The 22145-nt window shown below is 29.3% G+C and overlaps 2 protein-coding genes across 3 annotated transcripts; both read right to left on the bottom strand.

The window, feature by feature from the left end:
* Positions 1-371: 371 nt before the first annotated feature.
* On the bottom strand, positions 372-3145 carry LOC115723215 (14 kDa zinc-binding protein). The gene is made up of 5 exons (XM_030652651.2): positions 2930-3145; positions 2773-2830; positions 2047-2136; positions 684-801; positions 372-586 (listed from the first exon to the last, which is right to left on the bottom strand). The coding sequence occupies exons 1-5, from the start codon at positions 3118-3120 to the stop codon at positions 519-521; spliced, it is 525 nt and encodes a 174-aa protein (XP_030508511.1). The 5' UTR covers positions 3121-3145; the 3' UTR covers positions 372-518.
* Positions 3146-9836: 6691 nt separating this feature from the next.
* On the bottom strand, positions 9837-21073 carry LOC115723477 (protein DETOXIFICATION 25). Of its 2 annotated transcripts, none has more exons than XM_030652967.2 (9): positions 20823-21073; positions 20045-20328; positions 12762-13303; positions 12093-12179; positions 11942-11998; positions 11316-11554; positions 10829-10947; positions 10174-10260; positions 9837-9994 (listed from the first exon to the last, which is right to left on the bottom strand). In XM_030652967.2, the coding sequence occupies exons 2-9, from the start codon at positions 20321-20323 to the stop codon at positions 9932-9934; spliced, it is 1473 nt and encodes a 490-aa protein (XP_030508827.2). In that variant the 5' UTR covers positions 20324-20328; positions 20823-21073; the 3' UTR covers positions 9837-9931. The 2 variants fall into 2 exon arrangements, with proteins under 2 accessions (XP_030508827.2, XP_030508828.2); XM_030652968.2 differs by lacking the exon at positions 20823-21073 and adding an exon at positions 20647-20759.
* Positions 21074-22145: the final 1072 nt, after the last annotated feature.

Below are 22145 nucleotides of genomic sequence, written 5' to 3' on the forward strand. Positions count from 1 at the left end.
ATTTTGTAATTTGATATCATATGTATTTTATGCACATAAATTTAATCGATAAAATTTATCAATATAATTAAATTTGATCAAAGTTGAGTATAGAATGGATTCAACAAAGGCTCCTCACAAAAAATGGATTAGTATAATTCAAATTAGCCCATTTTTTTATAGAAGTTTATCATTAAGTTGGATTAATCTAATTAACATGGTTCGATTCAAAGTTCAAGCACTCGAAACCTGCAAGCTCGTTGCTAGGTACTCGAGTGTGTTGTCAGTGACAACACATAAGGTACTCGAGTGTCATACATGCTCACGCTCATTGCGATGACAGCATGTATGCATACCTCATAACACCATGAACTAAAACAAATCTCATCAGAAACAACAAAAGGCCATCAGAAACAATCCAATTATTGTTGTTAAAACTAGTTTTGAGTCTTTGACATTACGCAAAGGAAGATAATCTAAACAATCTATTGAAGAGACACACAATCTTTGTCCCGATGACCTGCAAATCGAATCGTTCTTTAGCCAGGTGGCCAGTTCATTTGTCGTCCCCCGAGCAGGTGGACATGAATATGATAAACAGATTGACCTGCAAAGCAAGAGATTAATTGTTGTGTTAGTTTCGGATATACATATTAAGACGTAATAGAATTATCGTAAAAAATTAGAACTCTAAGAATACAGACATCCTTGTGGCCCGTCGTTGATCACAATTCTGTAGCCATCATCGAGTCCCTCTTGCTTGGCGACTAGCTTAGCTGTGTAAAGAAGTCGGCCAAGAATGTCACAGTGTCTCTCTTCAGCCTGGTAAGCAAAGTACAGAGAAAGAAGATGATACTTATTGATCTAATCCAATACTTGAAAGAATGAGAAAGTTTTAAACTTTTCGAGACAGTTTGGTATCTCACAAAATTCAGCATAAGAATTTATAGGCTAGGGGAACAAAGACACTCCTAACTAGCCAACCAATAGCGATCTAAGTATTAGCCACACTTAATCAATCATCTCGGCCTCTAAGAATATGACAACTCAGCCTCCAAAATCCTATATTGAGACTAATATCAACACACTGAAAAAAATCCATAACTAAACAGATATGATAAAGATCAACACTTGTTATAGAAAGTGAAGTATATTTACTTATACACTCGAACAAATTTCATCCATAGAACATTGTGAATTTCTGACCATAAAGTGAGCTTATCTTTTAAAATGGCTTGTGCTTAGGCTCACCACCATTCACAAGAAACCACAAACTTGGTCTTTCACGGTAGCAAGCACATGAACATCCTAACTTTTTCTACTCTATTTCCATTTCGGGTTTAACCTTATTTTGCACCATTAAAAGTTCTACATTAAAATGCATATAGACTTTCTTTTTCCCTTTTCCTTTCACTACATTTTTTTGAACATAAACCACCAGAAACTCTCCGAATGCTTTGAGTTCTTATTTCGAAGCATAAACTCATTGAACATATCATCATACTTATTACTTTTCCCAAAAATACTTAACCTATCTTCCCAACTTAACATTATTTAAGTTATGATAAGAACCAAGTTTTTCAAGCTCAAGTTTTTTAAAACCAATAAAACAGTAGCCAAACTATGGGAGCCCTTAGGCCCCTGTGATGCAAAGAGAGAATACTCAATTCATTGCAAACCCTCTTAACTCTCAAAACTAACCCCCAATACAATGAGTCACACACCCTTTTATTTACTATATTCTAACGCACCATACTAATCCTAGGGCCTAACAAGGTAGCAACTAGAAACCATATATGAATGAACAAAGTTTTAGTTTCTTTTTCAGTTGACAACATGGAGAAATCTAAAGAATTAGTTAACAAGAAAGAATCCTTCCTTGGCAAACTCGATAATCAAACGATATAATTTCCTGTTGTATCAACAAGCTACAGCATTTAGGAGCCAAAATTTATATTAGATTTTATAAAAAGAAAAAAAAATGGGAAATTCTTGGTTTACAAAGAAAAAAGAAACTACGCATGTGAAAGGCGAGTTACAATGAAAATAAAAAGAACTATGAAATACCTGGGAAAGACCAGTTAAACCATCCTTAACTTTGGGAATGATCAAAATGTGTGTGGGAGCCTGAGGAGATATATCCCTAAAAGCAAGAACCTGTATCAAATACAACAGAACTAGATGATTATCTGCTAAAGCATCATCATATCAAGTAACTGATAAGTTCACTTAAACACAAGTAATGAGTATTTAGTTAGGACATATGTGTTGAATTCAGTAGGAAATATCTCAATATTATGTGCACACTGACCCCTCCAAAGCCATCAGATTTCCATTAAACAGATCCACTCAATAATTAAGAGAAATTCTCAGAAAATCACACAGAAATTCTCAATAATTATGATTGACATGAATTGAGATATCTAAAATCTAATTATGATACAGCTGAAAGCTTGAAAACACTTTACTTTTATAGCTTTGGACAACTCAGTCAAAAATACTTTCTTTAACATGATCAAAGGAAAAAAATCCCTTTTCCTATTTTGAGTGTAATCTTCAATTTTTGTCCTATTTTACAAATTCAGTCCAAAAATATTCATATATCATACAGCAAACATCAAACACAATACACAAAACCACACACAAATACATAATACCCATTTCTCAATTTTCCCTTAATCAAACATATTTGAATGCCATTAGCATAAATAAGCAGCTAAGATTAGTTTTTTATTTTCTTCATACAAAAAATCCCCAAAAACAATTATACAAAATGGAATGGAATGAGAGTACCTTATCATCCTCAAAAACCACAGTAGAGGGGATTTCCTTGCTGATAATTTTGTCAAATCTACACATTTCAAATAAAAAAGAAAAATCAATCTTTTTTCTATTTGATGAATCTAAATACATGAAAGAAAAGATGAAAGTGAGAAAGAGAGATACATACATGGTGGGAGAATCAGAAGGAAGAGCAGCCAAGGCAGCTTCTTTCTCAGAAGCCATGGAAGTAGAGAGTAGGGAAGGTTTAGGAGGAAAAAGGGTTGTTGAGAAATGTGAGTTTAGTACTGCAAAACGGCTCCTATTTATCATCAAATTCGATTCTGACACAGTTTTGTTGTTTATGTTTATCTTTCTCATTTCACCATTTTTTTTGAGACCAAACTTTTTGATTCTTCCTATTTAAGGCCAATGAAATACTAACACATCACATCACATAAAACTTTTTTATTGTATTTTTTTGAAAAATGACACAAAATGTTACAACAATTTTTAAGCCAAAATATATACATATAGAGATCCATTATAGTGACTTGAATAGGAGCATTGCTAGGTTCGGACCTGAAGTATAATGGATCATAAGAAAAAAAAATGGCTCTTATTTAAAAAAAATATGATATTTTTCAAAATTAGTTAAAAAAATGTATAATTTTAGAAGAGATTAATTTTTTTAGGCCTTTGGATTAGGGGTAGTAATTCGTGTTCGCGGGTCGTGTTCGTGTTGTGTTAAGAACTATAAGAGGTATATACTTGACCCGAACACAACTCATTTAATAATCATGATCGAAAATAAAACTCGAACACGATCAGTTTATAAACGGGTCGACACTAACACGCTTATGATGTATTCAACACCTGTATAACTCATTTCTGACATGTTAAAGTAATAAAATAACTTTAAATAGGTCATTCGAGTCAGTTTTGTATTAGCCGTGTTAACCTGAACACGACCTGTTTATTAAAGGGGTTAGACAAGTCAACCCGAACACGATCCAAACCCGTTTAAGGCGAACCCAAACCCGCTAACTCTCGTGCAAGTTTCAAGTCGTGTTATCGTATTTGACTCGTTTTGCTGGCCCTATTCTGGGCTAAGTAGACCCTAAACACAAACCTAGCCTGCCTATACCAAGGATCAGACCTAATTGCTTTGGTGCCTAAAGTCTTGTGACTAGTTAGCGATAAAAGTTATTACATGAGACTTGATTTCTTTTAAGATGTTACTCGAACTCGTAAAAGATTGCACTCAAAGACATATGTCTCACCAATAATCTCCCAAATTGTCTTGATAAAATCCACTCAGTAAAATCCATCTCGCCCCGAGATTTGTTTCCGTCAGAACAAGAAATTGGATCGCCTTTTTGATCTCATCTTTAGTGAACACCGTATAAGTGAATCACCGACTTGGAGAGAGAATTCGGCCATTTCTAAGATACCTTGCTATCTACAACCTTGATTCTCTTTGAAGCTTCCAAGTAAGCTTTTGAATCCAACTCCAGAATGCCGATGTAAATAAGTTCAGATCCGCTCAACTTTGCCCCTTGATTTTCTATGGAAAGGATCTTGGGTTTGCCTTATTCTATGCTTAATGCAAGCATGAAATAAGGCAGACCCGAGTCTCCATCTTGAATCCACTCCAATTTAGCTTTGTTTAAACATATGAATAAGCCTCGTCGCTTTTGTATCAACCGCTCACGGCTAGCCTTTCCATCTCGATGCAAACTCTCCTGCAAATATGGCCGTTTTGTAGCTTGACTTTGTATATTATCAATCTCCGCCCCCATCCCCGCTACCTATTTATACCCCCATCCCCGCCCCATCCCCGTCTAATAACCAACGGATTCGGGGTAGGGGAATACCCATCGGTTATGGGGAATCCATCGGGTATCCATTAAGGTAAAATAAAAAAAATAATTAAAATAATTGAAAAAAAATAAATTAAACTAATATTCTCACAAATATTTATTATGCATTCATAATTCATGGTCAAAGAGCCCCTCATTAAGAAATACCTGCCAAAGAAATTCATACTTCCCAATCCAAGCTTGATTGGCCATAAGACCTATCATTCTCGTTCTTACTTTAACATCCTACTATTTGACACAAGTAAGGAAATCAGATGAGTCCTTACCCTGGCAAGAATATCATTGAAATCGCCCATTATACACCAATTTTCACTAGTAGAAGATCACATAAATCCTTCCAAAGACCTTCTCTTCCCTACTATTTGAAGCATAAATAACCGTGAGTAGGCTATTAAATCCTTCAAATGCATTAGTTGACTAGTACATTTGATAATATCAACAAGAAATCCGCAAGGATTCCACGCAATCACAATTTTCCCTCCCGAGTGCCAAGCAATATTCGAAGAAAAACACCAACCATTAAAAACATTTCCGAGTACAAGGCTCCAAGTTTTGAAGCCTTTACCCTTGTCTCAAGGAGACCAACAAAATCAATCTTTTTGAGCCAAAATGAAATGCTTGATTAACCGTTGTTTAGATTGATGATTGGCCCCTCTACATTCCAACATAACAATCTATCCATTGGAAAGAGAGGGTCCTCCCCCCTCTCGTATCATCAAGATTCTCCGTTCACCATTGCTAACCATGTCAACACCATATTCACCATGTCTTTCCTCAATGTTCCCATCTTGTTCTTCAAAACTAAGTGCCCGAAAAGTGTTCCCCATCCTTACCGTAGTAGGCATGCTCGTTCTTTATTTTTGTCTACTCTAGCCCTCGAAGCAATCTTGGTAAAGCCATCGAATCTACCTCGAATGTTTCGTTTTCTTTATCATTCTCGACCACCCATTGTTGCTTAAGAGTGGTAGCAGCATTTTTTACATTCTCACCGAATGACCAATCCCAAGACAATGAGAACATGTGATCGGCCTCCACTCGTACTTCGACACTCACCGAAGTAATACAACCATGTTCATTTTCGAATTCAATCATGGATGGGAGGTGCCGATCCATCCGTACTTCAATTAGAACTCGAGCATAGTTCGGCCAAATTTTCCCGATTTTTAGTAATGTAGTCCTCCAAAAGAGGCTTACCAATCTCGCCCAACAATTTTGAAGAGAGACCTTGGCCCCAATATTTCGCTCAAGATCTTCAAGTTGTATCCATATGGGTACACACTTGACATCCTCTTTCTTGAAATTAATATTGTGGTTCCAAGGTTTCAAGATTACGTGTCTTCTATTAAAAACATAACCCCCATTCATAACCCGATCTCTAAACTCAAGAGATGTAAATCTGATGAGAAAAATTCCATGAGCCAATGCTTTAACCCCGTCAACTCCGATCGTACCATATCCTTTTGGCAAAACCTTCAAGAATGTGCAATGGAGGATTAACTCCAAGAACATAGCACACAATTGAAGGTTTCCAAAACAAAATTTCCTCTTCAATGTCATCAAAAGTGATTTTTACTTTCCCATTCGCCCGCTTCCGTATCTTTAAATGAAGTTTCTAGGTTTCTCATCACAGAATTTGAACGCAAAATAGGGGGAATGGAATCCTTACCTTGTCGCAGATCATTGTTACATTGGTTATTTGCCATGAGGAAATGCAGAAAATCATTCCGAGCATCTTCCCTAACCTCATCTTGCTTCTGAATCATCCTCAGAGAAGTATCAGGGGACAGAGGACGAAACTCCTGTCGATCTTCTCCCTCAAAGAACCGATCCTCCCCTGGGACTTCCTCTTCATCTGTGACTTCCAGTGGGCCAATTTCATCAATTCGCTCCATCGCCTCAAAGAAGATCGCATCGCCGTTGCCATTTCCCGGCCTTTCTTCGTGAGATTTTAGTAGCGCATTTTGATTTTCCACGATTCTCGGACCTTGTTTTAGCCATAGCACCACCCTCCCGGCCTGCAAGGGCAAAACCAGAGAAAATCACGTCCTATATTTTTTTTTTTTTTTTTTTTTAATAATTTTTAAAAATACTATTTATTAGGGGTGAGCAAAAAATCCAAGAAACCGACTAAACCGAGTAAACCGACCGTCCGAACACCGAAAAAACCGCCTTTGGTTAAAACCGCCTTAACATGGTCGGTTTTAGTGTCAATAGCAAACTGACCGATTAAACCGAGAACCGACCGAACATATATATTATATATAATATATATTATTTTTGTACATATTTAATATACAATCTTATTAAAATAATTTTACTTATATCTTTTTTATTTAAAGTCTCAATTATTCATTATTTAAGCATATGATATATAATTTTGATTATGGATGATATTTGATGCATTTACGTATTATATACACACATTCATAAAATAATACTAGTTTTTTAATATAACTCATTATCCTATTAGTAGCGCAAATAATTTCAACAAATTTAAAAAAGTTTATTTTACATTATTTATTTAACTAAGAAAGTTTTATTTTTAAATTATATGATATTTGATACAATACTTTATTTTTTTGGTTTTCAAATATTTATAAAAAATTTAAAAACTTATTTTTTTTAAAAAAAAAAAAATAAAGTTCGGTTTGGTCGGTTTAAACCGACCAAAACCGTGGATAAACGGTCAGTTTTTTTATATTTTTATAATGGTCGGTCGGTTTTCGGATTAGAACCATAAAAACCGAAACCCGAATTTTGGATTTTTTTTTGTGTAAAAAACCGACCAAACCGACCGTTGCTCACCCCTACCATTTATCTTTATAGTAAGGGCCCTAATTTTTTTTTTGCCTATGACCCATTTCAACTCAGACCCGGTCCTGCCCATTTATAAATGGGTTGACACGACACGATCCGTGTAACACATTTATAAGTATATTTTGTTTAAACATGACAACTAATGGCACGTTTACAAAGTATTTAACACGTTTATAACTCATTTATGACATGTCAAAGTACTAAAATAACTTTAAATAGGTCATATAACGGTCAGTTTCGTGTTAGCCGTGTCAACTCGAACATGACTCATTTATTAAACGAGTTAAATGAGTCAACCCGAACACGAATCAAATCTATTTAAGGCAAACCCAAACCCGCTAACTCTTGTGCAGATTTTAGTCGTGTTATCGTGTCTGACTCGTTTTGCCGGCCCTACTTTGGGCTAGGTAGACCTTAGGCACAGGCCTAGCCCGCCTATGCTGAGGGTTAGGCCTAATTGCTTTGGTGCCTAGAGTCTTGTGACTAATTACCGATGAAAGTTATTACATTAAACTATATAAGACACGATACTTAATTACACAAATAAAAATAAAATCTTGAAAAGTGATAAGTATACTGGTGTCTCTTAGCGTTTCTCTTTGAATAGACATGTTCTTAAATATATTAGGAAAAAGAATATCGAATCTCTCCGCGATTAATTCATACTAACAAGTTCTTACATGCTAGCAAAGTGTTCAAATATTATAAAAAGATCATTTTATATAAAGCATTTTGAAAAATAACATTTTTTGTCTCATTCATCTAATAAGACATGACCCCGATAGGGACATACTTTTGCCCTAATAGAACAAAATCCATTTTTGACATGTGAAAAACTTATAACTATAACTTTTTTCACTTCATAATGATGTATTATGTTGTAGTTATAGTACACCTTAGCTATTATGTATAAGTATCTTTAGATTCTCTTAATTGTTTAGTTTTTTTTAGAGAGTAAATATGCTCTATTATTAATCATTAAAATCTGCCATATAAAGAGAATCAATATCCTCCTAAAAACATATCTAGTAAAACCATGTGCTGCATAATTAGTAGTTTTACGAATATGTTTAATAATTATATTAAGAAAAAAAGATAACTGATAATGAATATCACTAAGTAAATTCGAGAATCGATTACGCTAGTCTTGATAATGTTGAAGCCCTTGAATAACACAAAATTGAACCAAGCAACAACCAAAGCCTATCATGTATAATCCATGAGAATATACACTTAAAAACTTCAATATTTTTCACTCACAAAATTGTATATTGGAATATCTGAAGCTGAAGTTGAGACAAGTGAATCAACAGCAATTACTTAATTCATTGTGTCACGTGTTAGTTTAGGGTCAGTTTATTCTGTTAAAGAATTGATGTAATTCTGTTACAATTAGTTGTTGATCCTAACTAACTCTATTGTAATTGCTCGACTTGTGTTAATATAAAAAGGATTCTTACTGACTCAATTTCATTGATTGAGCAGTAACAATTTCCCTCACTTTTCATTCAGTTCATCTCCCCTGTTTTCTCTCTCTGCTCAGTTTCAATTCTTCTTTATTGTATTAAGAAATTCTATCAAATTATTCTCTTAACATTCCAACACTTGGTATTGTTACCAAGTGGTTAACAACATTCAAAATGACCTAAAACGCTCAAGTGACATGTCGCCTGTAATTTCTTGTGTCATTTTTGTAACATCATTATTTGTCACTTGATACCAAAACATTGTAACTCTCATTTTTACATCCTTAATGTGATAATTTTGTGAGTTATTACAACAATTACAAATTTGTAACAAATTTATACTCTTTCAAATGATTATTACATTTTGATAAATAATAATAGGCCTTTGAGAGTAACTGCATTATCTATGTAAATTAAATTTATTTATAAGTTATGTAAATCTACTTCATTTTATGGTGGGTAAATACCATTTTGGGCCCTCTGTTTTGTAAAAGTTACCAATTGGACCCTGTGTTTTGTTAAATGACAAAATGGACCCTGTATTTTCTAAAATAGTACAAATAGGACCCTGAATTGATTTTTTTGTCAAAATAAAGTTTAATTATAAACCGATCTAAAAGTGCTATGACAAAACTGTTTACATTTTTTGTATCTATTCGTATTAAGCATTGTCTTCAAGTTGGTTGTATTAAAAAAAAAGTTGTCAAAAATTAAGCTCAGGGTCCTATTTTTACTATTTTAGAAAATACAGGGTCCATTTTGTCATTTAACAAAACATAGGGTCCAATCTGTAACTTTTGCAAAACATAGGGTCCAAAATGGTATTTACCCTTTTATGGTTTAAAAAAAGTTCTTTAATGAACTATGTCTCCTATTTTTCAAAAATATATTTGTCTATTACACTAATATAAAAGACACACACTACTATAAATAAACCAAAATTTATGTGTGCAATATATTTTAAAAGATGAAGTTATGACATATGAGGGCTTCAATAGCATAAAATTTAAATATGTTTAATGCTAATTAACTGAGTTCATCATCGGGCTTCAAGAACCATCGGTTAAGTCGTTCAGATGCCTTTCGGACCTAAAAATGCATAGCAATAACACAATTAATTAGTTTCATAATACATTAGTAAAAAAATATTCAGATTTCTAGGGTAGGTAATTTCGTTTTTTTTTTAATTTTTTTTTTATAAATATTAATAATGATAGTATGTATATTAATTTATATAAGTTATATGTAAATATAATTAGTGAAGGTACCTGAAGATCCCAATCTGTTTTCCATGTAATAATCGAAAGTGTAATTGTTTGTGCTAATACTCCACACAACATTCCAATCCACAATCCCTACATATTAATTAATCCATAATTAACATACTTTAAACCAATGATTAATTCCACCTAAAAAATTAATGGTAACTATTTCGACATAAGAATATTATTGAATAAAATAATATTAAAATATATTAATTATTTTCACTAATTATTACTTATTCATAAATAATAATAAAGCTATTCATTCCGATTGGAACAATTTCACTATTCCCGATCTATTAGGTGCTGCTTTGGGTATAGACGGGCTAAACCTGTGTCTAGGGCCCATCTAGCCTAGGAACCCAAAAACAAATTCTCCTCATCAAATTACATATTTTTTTTCTTGATTTTTAAAAAATACTATATTTTTTCATAATAAGGATTCAATTTTTTTTTTTCTATAGCCTACTAAATTTCAAGATCGGCTATATGGCCCATGAGGTTGATTAGTCAACAACTTTGAAAAAGTTGCTCAACCGCTAACTTTTTCAAAATGTCGACGAATCTGGCTATCCAACATAAATTATGAAATTGCTCGAGATAAATAGCAGAATACTCATTTTCATTAAAAATATAAATTAAAATTAATTAAGAAAATTACCTTTACTTCAAGATTTATCACATAAGCAAGAACAACTCCCAATGGTATCCCAATCAAATAATAGCAAAATATATTTACTATAGCAACTGTTCCTTGTAAACCAGCACCAACAGCCACACCTACAATAAAATAATTATAAAAATATATTTATATATTAAATATAGATGTAAATTACGAGATTTTATTTTTTTAAGTCATTTTATATTTTTGCTAAATTTTGATAATTCTTTGCAAGATGACCTTCTGTTTAGTGTCAGAGGTCATTTTGCAAAATATTATCGAAACTAGACCAAATTGTAAAACAACCCTTTTAATAATAAAACCTAATAAAATTGAATAAATACATTTTAATATTATATTTTTAAGTCATTTTATACTTTTGCTTAGTTTAATTTCGATAATTCTTATATAATTATCGAAACTAAACCAAAGTATAAAATAACCCTTTTAATAATAAAACATTAATAACAATTATATAATTAATTACCTGATAGAACTGGATAAATACTATTTAATAAGATGGAAAAGGCAAGTAGAACAGAGAGATCTGCTACAGCATCAGCCACCTTTTCATCATCTGTAAAAATATAAGAAATTTGTCGACCAAATATCAAACACAAAATCCAAGAGATAACTCCTATCACAATGGATGTCCCCATAATCACTTTTATTGCAAATTTCGCTGCTTTTGCATTTCCCCGCCCTAGCTCGTTCGATACTCGAACACTACAAATCCACCAAACAAAAAATAATTATTTCGATATTCAATTCATATGACAAATGATAATAGAGTGGATAGTTTATTAGTGTTTAAATAGATATCACGAAGAGTCATATTGTTATTAGTGTAATTCAATATCGAATTTCTCTTATTTACTATTAAAAAACCGATAGCAATTAAATTAAACCAAAGTATAAAATAATTTAAAAAGAATTATTATTATTTTGCACTTTGGCTTAGTTTTAATAATTTTTTGCAATATAGCCTAAGGATCAACTTATCTAAAATTTACAAAGAATTATCAAAACTAAACCCAAGTACAAAGTAACTTAAGAAAAATATCATTTTGGGAAAAAAAAAAACCCATTAAATGAATTAATATATATACTTACCATGCAGCACCTAAAAATCCCAAGCAAATCATGAACTCCCAAGCTGAAATATTGAGACTGCAAACATGTAATTAATTTTTGTTAATTAATATAATAAGAATTAAGAAATAGTTTTACAATTTGGATTTGTAATTAATTAATTATTAATTACCAAATAGAGAAAGCAGAGATGGCAGTTGTTGCATCTTTCATATATCCAGCTAATAACACCAGAATCGAATTGTACCATAACTCCAAACTATACATAACAAAACAAAACAAAACATAATTATATTAATTTCATCAATAATATTAGTAATTATATATATAATATTTTATATGAATGTCATTTTGCAAAATTATTTTCTATTGGTAAAATAGACTCTTTTATTTTCTAAAGTTATTTTGTACTTCGGCCTAATTATGATAATTCTTTACAAAAAAACCTTTGTTTAAAATTTCGACCAGCAGTCTTAAGTGTTGGAGGCTATTTTGTAAAGAATTATTGAAAATGGACCAAAGTGCAAAATAACATAAGAAAATCATTTCACTAGGGGACCCACAAATAAATTACATAAAATTACGTGTATAATTTAACATTGGATTATTTACACCACGTACTGAAATTTTTAAATTTTTTACTTTTTTACTGTGGAGCGTAATTTTTTTTTAAAAAAATATTGTGTAAATTTTATAATGTGTATTATATTAAGTTTTTATTATTGTTCTACAGTTGTTATTTAGTTGTTCTACTATTATTTCTAATTGTTCTGTTTTATGTTCAACTATTATTTTATGAAAAAACTATAAATTTTACGTTTTGCTTCAAAAAAATACTTACCACAACATAAGGCCAGATGACACTGATAGCTTTACAACAGGCCACATATCACTAAAAGCAGCAGTAGTGAAACCTTTCCAAGAGTTTGGACACCAACCTCCAAAAATGTAGATGAATTGTCCAATAACCGAAGCCCAACTCGCGATATTTAAGCCACCAAGAGCACCGGCCACACCCCAATTGAGCTTGTACACGAAAAACCACGACAACAGCACGTGAAGCACGAATGATGAGGCCGAAAGCCAACCAACCACCATATTCTTGAGTTGAGCTTGAAGGTACATTTGGATAGTGAAACTAAACACGAAGTAATAGAGATATGGTATGCACCATATCGAGATTTGCCCCGTTGCAACGGCAATATCTTCTTCCTCGCCTAGCGCTCTAAGGATTTGTGATGAGAAAATGAAGAGAGGGAAAGTTATCGTCGCGGTGATGATGTTGACAATCCATGATCTTTGTAAGTAAATTCCCATCATGTGGTATTGTTTTGCTCCATATGCTTGGCCACATAGGGTTTCGGTTGCACTTGACATTCCCAACTATTTTCATATCCAAAATCAAAAATTTTAATTAGAGAGGGATAATAATATATAACATAACACTAAAAAAAATCTTTTGCGACTAAATTTCATTTTAGTCACAACAAAATATTAAGAATAAATAGGATTTGAAACTCCCATACGACTTTTATAAAGTTTTTTCCCTTGAAATTTATAACATATTAACAACTTTATTATTATTTACAATTTTTTCACTTTTAATCACTATTAACGTAAAATTGAAAATTATTGTGTATTGTTTTTTTAAAGATTATAACTATGGAGCAAATTATAATTTTATTTTTGGAAGAAAAAATATGAGGCAAATTACAAATAGAGAAATGCTAAAAGATATTATTAGTGTCCAGCATTTTTTGATGTGTTATATCAAATAATTTGATACAATTAAGTATCGAGTCACATATAATTTAGGTTACTGGCAACAAGTGTCATGGGGAAAAGAATGTAGCTGTATGTGGGAAAAGCAACGTATGTTAACCGTGGAAAAAAGCTGAGCTGAGTGTTTGGTAAATTATAATTTTTAAAGTGCTGTGAGTTGTTAAAATTCTATTACAATAATGATAATATTTTAATCTAGTTCATTATAATTACAAATATATATAAAAAAATATGTTATATAAATTTTTTATTTTTTCTATATTTTTAATTATTTTTTTCTATAGTATAAATTTATATGCATTTGATAAAAATAATTTTTAATATTTTTAAATTATATTTTTATCACTTGCAAAAGATAAAATTGTAGTTTATAAAAAACATAAATTGATATTATTTATTAATAATAAAAATATAAATATAAAATATTTTTTTAAAATAAAATAAAAAATTAGAAATTTAAATATTTTTCATTTAAAAAATATTTTTTATTTTTTATAATATATAATAAATAATTAAATAAATTTTTAGTAAAAATAATTTATTATAAAGTCTTTTAATCAAAACAGCTTTTTCTAAAAGTTGGGTTGTACCAGCTTTAGCTTTTAGATGTAGCTTTTCCATAATTTATTCAATAAGCTGTTTTTTAACTGCTTACCAAACACCTTTTTGTCACAGCTTTTTTGAAAAGCAGCTTTTAGCTTTTCCAAAAGCTGTGCCAAACGGGCCCTTAATATAATAATTTTTAAAAAATATAATTAATTAGAGCGTGCTGGGTACCACTGATATTCCATAGCAATTCTCTTACAAATATTGTCAAATGAACTCTACCACTCATTTATAATAGTCTTATAATAATATAATAATAACTAATAGAGATAGAGACCATACCATTCATTGGAAAATTTAAAAATTAATTAAAAATGAAAAATTATACATAAAAAAGAAAAAACTTGTCTTCTCAACAAAAACATTTAACCAAAAAGAAAAGCCAAGATCTGAACAAACAAGATTTTGTCAGATAATATACTAAATTAAAAATTAGAAGGGACCTCTCATAAAAAAATGTTTAGAGGGGACCAAATTAAAGTTTCTGAATTCTGATCTAAAATTAAGCTGACTTTGTCAGAAATATATATAACATTGCCCCATAAATAAATATAATTTTGAATTTAAAAGTTTGAAATGAACTTTCTTGCAAAAAAAAAAAAAACAAAGAAAAAAAAAAAGAAAAGAAAAAAGAACTCTTGTAGTTTTTCTCTAATTTATTTAATTATTGCTCATCCACATTTGAGTTTATCTTTAAATAAGTATTTTTGTCCCTCACTAATTACATAATTACTCATTGCAAATTATCGTATATTTGATTAGGTAAAAATTGTGATAATTTTCTAAAAAAAAAAAACATTATTATTAAATATTAGTAGTGTCTAATACAATTATAGGAATATGATTTTGTCTCGTGATATATGTATTCCGTGGTACATTAAATGAGTCTCAGGGTACATTAAATGAGTCTCAGGGTACGTTTTTACTTTTTAACCCTAATTACCCTTAAATTAATCTCAACCGTCAGATCAAATAACTCCCTCATCTGACGGCTGCCGTACATCACGGATTACATCCGTGAAAGTACAATAACAGGACAAAATCATATCCCTACAATTATAAAACCATTAGTAGTAATTTTTTAAATAATTATTAAATTAAATTATGCAGTTATTAAATTTTATGAATAAAAATCTAAAATATTTAGTCTAATTACAATATAAACAATATAAAATATTAGACATCACTAAGAGTATCAAAATTGAAAATATTGGGTGACTTTTTAGAGCTAATATTTTGAAAAGTTCTGCATTGGATCTTTCAAAAGCATGTGATATAGTACATTTCAAGAAAATTATTTACTTTTAAAAATAAAGGGATTTTTATATCAATTTAATTATTCCCTTCTATTATTTAATTTATATCATTTTATTTATTTAATAAGTAACAATAATTATTATCCTTTCATCTATTTAAAAACTCACAAGAAAGGGGCTAAATTATTAATTTATTTTTTTTCGACAAGGAATATTTAATTATTTAAAGGTTTTAAGAATTAAAACTTTTTTTTTCAATTAGATATAATTAAAAAAAATATTCTGATATATTAAATTAGAATGACATAAATTAGTATCAAAGCTATAACAAAAGAAATCTTGTATAAAATAAATAAAGTGAAAAGTGTTAAATCTTGATATATTTATTTTGGTATTCAACTTTTAAAAGAATATTTTAATTTATTTTTTTCGTGATCTGCATCTTATAATTATTTAGGATTATTACATAAAATTTTATATATTTTAGAGAGCCAAAAAAATTGAACACCCAACAAAATATTTAAATTTTATTTTCAGTAATATAAATGATTAGAAGTTTTATAAAAAATAATTGTAATCTTAAATAACTATAATATACAAATTTATAAAAATATACTAAAAAATATTCTAAATATTAAAACAGATAGAAAAAATCTACTGAAATATTTTGGGAAATTTGAAATTCTATACATAATAAACTCTAATATTATTTTTCTAAACCTAAATGTTATACCATATGCCATATATGACTACATTTCTTATATTCCCATAATACCTCTCACATTTGAACCAAACAATTCCAAAGCTTCTCTCTTTCTCTCTCGCCCAAACGACCACCCACAACCTCCATGCACGACTCAACCAAAGAGCACGGCTCCGACACCTCCACGACCTCCGAGGACCACCCAACCCCTTCTCTCTTCCTCTCTCTCTCAACCCGTGCAACCCACCGAAAACCAAAAAAAAAAAGAAAAAACAATGGGTCCGATGGTCCGATGGTCGGACTGTCATGGGATTCGATGGTCGGACTGTCATATTATGGGAATATAGGAAATGTAGTCACATAAAAAATGTAGTACACCAAGTCTTATTATTACAAGAGTATTTTTATTCAAATTATATTTTTTAAAAATTATTTTTTAAAATTATATAAAATCTAATATTTAATTATACCAATAATAATATAATAAAAAAAAAATATTACGTAAAATGACAAAAGCCAAACACATATGTTTCGTGAGTCAAATATGTTGTCACGTGATTGAACTATGTAGAGTTGCAACGTATATAACTTTTCTTTTTACTTTTTAAGACAAAAAAATGAAAAACTTTTGTATTTACTCTCTTTGTTTGATCATTACAAATTTAGGGAATCACTCCCATTACTTCTTTAATAATTTATTTAGATAACAGTCAATAATGTCAATCATTAAAAACTATAATATTACAATATTTTTAACTTTTTTCTATAATAAAAAATAAATAATAATATTAACTAGTTAACATAGGTTTAAAAAAGCAATGATAATGACATTAAAGACTAGTTTAGAGAATAGCAATAATAATAATAATAAAAAAGAATAGAATGACACTTAAGTTATATTATTATTTAATAATATTGAGTAGGGGTGTTCATCCGATCCAATCCGCACTTTTTTGGTCAAACAACATCCAATCCGCACTAAGTGCGGATTTCATATTTTGGATCCAATCCGATCCGCATAAGAGTTTAAATCCAATCCAATCCAATCCGCAATAGTGCGGATTGGATCGGTTATTTTGGATTGGTTACTTTTTTAATAATAAATTATTTAATATTTCATAGAAAAAAAAATTAAGAAAAAGACTATTGTTTTTTAATCTCCAATACTAATCTATTTCCATCTCTATTTATATACAAATTAAACCAATATACATATATATCAATATATATATACTTATCTTTAGATTTACACTAAAATATATATATGTATCTAATTACTAAAATAAATAAGCTAGTATATATATATATATTTAAACTTTATGTGTATGTGTCTATGTGAATAAGAATTATGTTTCTTGTGCTTTTTATTTCAAAATAAAGAAAATGCACCAACTCAATATATTACTAAAAAAGATTAAGAAATTAGAAGTTTGTGTCTTTTTTTAATTAATATATATTACATATTATAATTTTTTAAAAATATATATAATTAAGTGTGGATTGGATTGGATCGGTTACTTTTTGAGGTCAAACAACATCCAATCCGCACAAGTGCGGATTTTAGATTTTTTAATCCAATCCAATCCGCACAAGTGCGGATATCCGCATTTTGCGGATTGGATTGGATCGTGCGGATTGGATTGGATCGGATACTTTGTGAACACCCCTAATATTGAGTAGTATATCTTTAATGAGTGTTGTTATTAAAACTAATATAGTGTATGGTGTATTAGAAATGTCTCAATAGTTAATGTATAATATTTATAAAGGTAAAATATAGATAAAAAAATAAAAAAGTGTTTAAAATACATGTATATTAAGTGAGCTATAATAGTTTAAATTTTTAGTGCTAAGAAATTTTTAAGTTTTAGTGCCTATAATTTTTTATTATTTTTATAATATAGCTGATTAGTTATAAGTGTAAAAGTAAATAAATATAATATAATAATATTTAAATATTTGTGTATTATAATTATAGGGATATGATTTTGTCCCGTGATGTACTTTTACGGAATGTATTCCGTGGTACATTAGATGGGTCTCAGGGTACATTAAATGAGTGTCAGGGTACGTTTCTACATTTTAACCCTAATTAATCCTAGATCAATCTCAACCGTCAGATCAAATAACTCTCTCATCTGACGGCTGCCGTACATCACGAATTACAATCCGTGAAAGTACAATAACAGGACAAAATCATATCCCTATAAATATATTATTTATATACATGAGGTAAAATAAAAATAAAAAAAAAAGTTTTAATGAGATATTTTGAACAATAAAATAGAAAAACTTGTGTTGGGAGTACTTTTACAAGTATAGTTAATAATTTTTTTTAAGAAAATTAACCCATTACTATTGTTTTTTAATTTTTTTTCAAATTTACAGTTTGAGTTTTTAAAGTGGTTTCTCCGATAATTTCTGTGTAGGTTGCTATACGATTTTTAGTTGCGATTTAGATTACTCCGCTAGGAATTTCTATTTAAAATTTCGTAAAAATACAAAAAAAAATATTATGTTGAAGTATAAAAATAAAAAAGCCATTTTCTTTATTATTATTAAATTAAAATATATGGAACCCATACAATATGTAATTCTTAAGATATATTATCATAAGTGTTTTTAAGAAATTATCATATTAAAAAAAATATTATTATTAGGTACCAATAATATAGTATAACATATTTTAAGAATAATTTATAATTTTTTTATAATAATTATCAATTTAAAATATGTGAGACTTAATATTAAAATGTGAAAGTAACACTCTACTACCTTTACTATTAGGATAAGCAACAAATAACATGAAAATGTTAACAACTTATTAATCACTACTTATCATGTGGTGATGAATAGCTTAAGGTGTCCAATTCCTAACAACACTTTATTATATAGAATACCATTTATAATTATGCTAAGTACCACCACACCTTAATAAAGCCAAATCAACAATTTATTAAAGAGAAAATGAAACGCTAAAAGATATTAATAGTGTTTAGTATCTTCTAATGTTTTAATATTATTATTGGTGTAATTAAGTATAAGATCTTATCTAATTTAGAGCATTAGTATTGAGCACTAGTGATGCTTAACAATTTTTATAGGTAGCACCCTATGATTAGTTAGCGATATTCTCTAAAAATTATTTTCTTAATTAAGTTATATAGGACTCGATACTTAATTCAACTAATAGCAATATAACACTGAGAAGAGTGTTAGACAGGAGTAACACCTTTTAGCGATTCTCTATAACTTAATGTAATAACTTTTAAAGATTATCGCTAAAAATTACGGTGTGACATATATAGAAAGTATTAGATATTAATGGTGTTCAATGCTAAAGGGCAATTATGGTCACTAAGGTGGCGTTTGGTTGGAGGTAATGAAATAGAATGGAAAGGAAACAATTTTCATTCCATTCATTTGTTTGGTTGCATTTTAAAGTATTGGAATGGCATTCCAATGGAATGCTCTTTCCACCATTTTGGTGGAATGGATATTCCATTTTAAAAAGAAAGGAATGACCATTCCAATGTAACAAGAAAAAAAATTAATTATTTTTTTATTAATTTTTTTATGCATTTTAAATTTTATTCCATTTCATTCCTATCTTATCCATATTCCCATTTTTATTCTTATTCCTATATTTTCATTCCTCCCAATCAAACGCCTCACATTCTTATGAAATATAATATTAGTATTAGTAGAATTTAATATTGAATATGACTTATTTTATTTTAATAAAAATGATGAAATAATTAGTAGAATAATACTTACAATAATGCCATTAATGAAACGGAGGAAAAGGGTTTGAACAAGAGCAAAAGCGGCGAGATCCAACTCAGCGACGTGACCGAGAAATGACTGAGTCACAACGAGTACACCAAACGACGTCGTTCTAGCCAACATTGAAGGAAATGCTATTTTCCAAATTAACTTCATTTCTCTCCAAACTCTCCATTTCAAATCACCTTCATTAATTTCAATCTCATTCTCCAAAAGCCTCTCTTCTAATTCTCCACCATTTTTACTATTATCATTATTATTTGACCCCATTTTCCCTAAAAAAAATATAAAAAAAATTAATTATATAGAGAAGAAAAAAAAGAGTGTTTGGTTGGAGTGAAAATTGTAATGGAAAATATATAAAAAAAAAAGTGTGATTTTTTTGTATGCATGTAAAATTTATTGTAAGAGTATTTGGGAGGAGAGAAAGTAATGGAAAATAATATATCAAAAATAACAAAATGTGTGATTGTGTAAGAATGTATCATATATGGTAAAGAAATAAACTTTATTGTAAAAAATATATAAATAAATAAATGGTAGAAAAAATATATATATAGAAGAAGAAGAAGAAGAAGAAGAAGAAGACTTACCTGTAAGATAAGAAGAGTGTTTGGGAGGAGAGAAAGTAGTGGAAAATATATATATCAAAATAAAAAATGTGTGATTGTGTATATGTATCATATATGGTAAAGAAATAAACTTTATTGTAAAATATTTATAAATAAAATGAATTAGAAAAGAAAAATGAGAGGGAGAATATGCTTACCAGTATGAATGAAGAGTGTTTGGGAGGTGAGAAAGTAACGGAAAATATATGAGGGAAAATAAAATATATAATATATATATATATTTCTATATGTGTGTGAGAGAGAGAGGTCTATTTATGTATGTGTAGTCTTCGTCTATAGGTCAAGTGACAAACTTTATAATAAATATATTATATATAAATATAAAGAAGAAGAATAGTAGTTATACCAAAGTGTTTGGGAGCTGAGAAAATGAATATGCTGAATTTGGTTGTGGAGGAAAATAAACCACGATTGGTGAAAGGTGAGACGCAATTTAAGGACTCTTTTCCCCTCATTAATTAATTTTCTTTTTTATTATCATATATAAAATAAATAAAAAAAATTGTGAAATTCATTAAATGATATACTACATACAGACAAATATAATTAAAACCTGTTTTAAATTTATTCAAAGGCTTACCTATCCAAAATTATAGAGCATTGTTTTGGTTGCTAAGCTACATAGCATTATTTTGAATTGTTTTATAATTGGTTAAAAGTTTTTTATATATATATATTTTTTTTTTTGAGTAATTTGCGATATAAATACTTAAGTTTAACTTTTTAAGTAAATACTTAAAATTAATTTTGGCAGTAATAATACTTAAGTTATAATTTTGGAACTTTTGTGGGTACCTGACTGTTAAGTGTTAAGTAAATTGTCACGTGACAATTCATAATTGGTCCAAATCATTAAAAAAAATTTAAAATTAATTTAAATATACCAATAAGAAAAATGATACGTGAATAATGACTTAATATTTAATGATCAAGTACCTACATAGTTCCAAAAATATAACTTAAGTATTATTACTGTCACAAATTAAATTTAGGTATTTATTTGCAATTGGGAATTAAACTTGAGTATTTATACCGTAAATTACTCTATTATTTTTATTAAACTAAAATAAATGTAATTCGATATTAAATTATACTATTAAAAATATTACACTTTATAAGAGTGTTAGATACTATGTGTGTCCTTTAGCGAGAAATATTAAAAGGTACAGGTGGTGTTTAACATCTTCCTACGTGTTAATATCGTTGTTGGTGTAATTAAATATTGATTTAATGTAATAACTTTTTAAAGAATATTTTTAACTAATTATAAAGTGACACATTTAAAAAGTGCTAAATATTTGAGATTGAGGTTGAAGTGGGGAGGTCCTCATTTGTCACCATATTTATTTATATATTATTCTAAATTATTACTAAGAGGACAAAGATTAAGGTGTTTATTACCATAATTGACTTTTATTATTATTAACTTTTATGTTTTAACAAGGAAAGGAATATTTGCT

Source organism: Cannabis sativa, chromosome 9 (genome assembly GCF_029168945.1).
Source record: "Cannabis sativa cultivar Pink pepper isolate KNU-18-1 chromosome 9, ASM2916894v1, whole genome shotgun sequence".
Classification (NCBI taxonomy): Eukaryota; Viridiplantae; Streptophyta; class Magnoliopsida; order Rosales; family Cannabaceae; genus Cannabis; species Cannabis sativa.

What these genes read in the sequence shown, in the direction of transcription:
- LOC115723215 (XM_030652651.2), bottom strand. Translation starts at nt 3,120, where the DNA reads ATGAGAAAGATAAACATAAACAACAAAACTGTGTCAGAATCGAATTTG. An exon ending in TGGTTTTTGAGGATGATAAG is followed by an intron (nt 2,137 to 2,772) that starts GTACTCTCATTC and finishes TATTTGATACAG; the next exon opens with GTTCTTGCTTTTAGGGATAT. An exon ending in GTTTAACTGGTCTTTCCCAG is followed by an intron (nt 802 to 2,046) that starts GTATTTCATAGT and finishes TTTGCTTACCAG; the next exon opens with GCTGAAGAGAGACACTGTGA.
- LOC115723477 (XM_030652968.2), bottom strand. Translation starts at nt 20,737, where the DNA reads ATGATACATATACACAATCACACATTTTTTATTTTGATATATATATTT. An exon ending in ATCTCTGCTTTCTCTATTTG is followed by an intron (nt 11,999 to 12,092) that starts GTAATTAATAAT and finishes ACATGTTTGCAG; the next exon opens with TCTCAATATTTCAGCTTGGG. An exon ending in TATTTATCCAGTTCTATCAG is followed by an intron (nt 10,948 to 11,315) that starts GTAATTAATTAT and finishes ATTTTATTGTAG; the next exon opens with GTGTGGCTGTTGGTGCTGGT.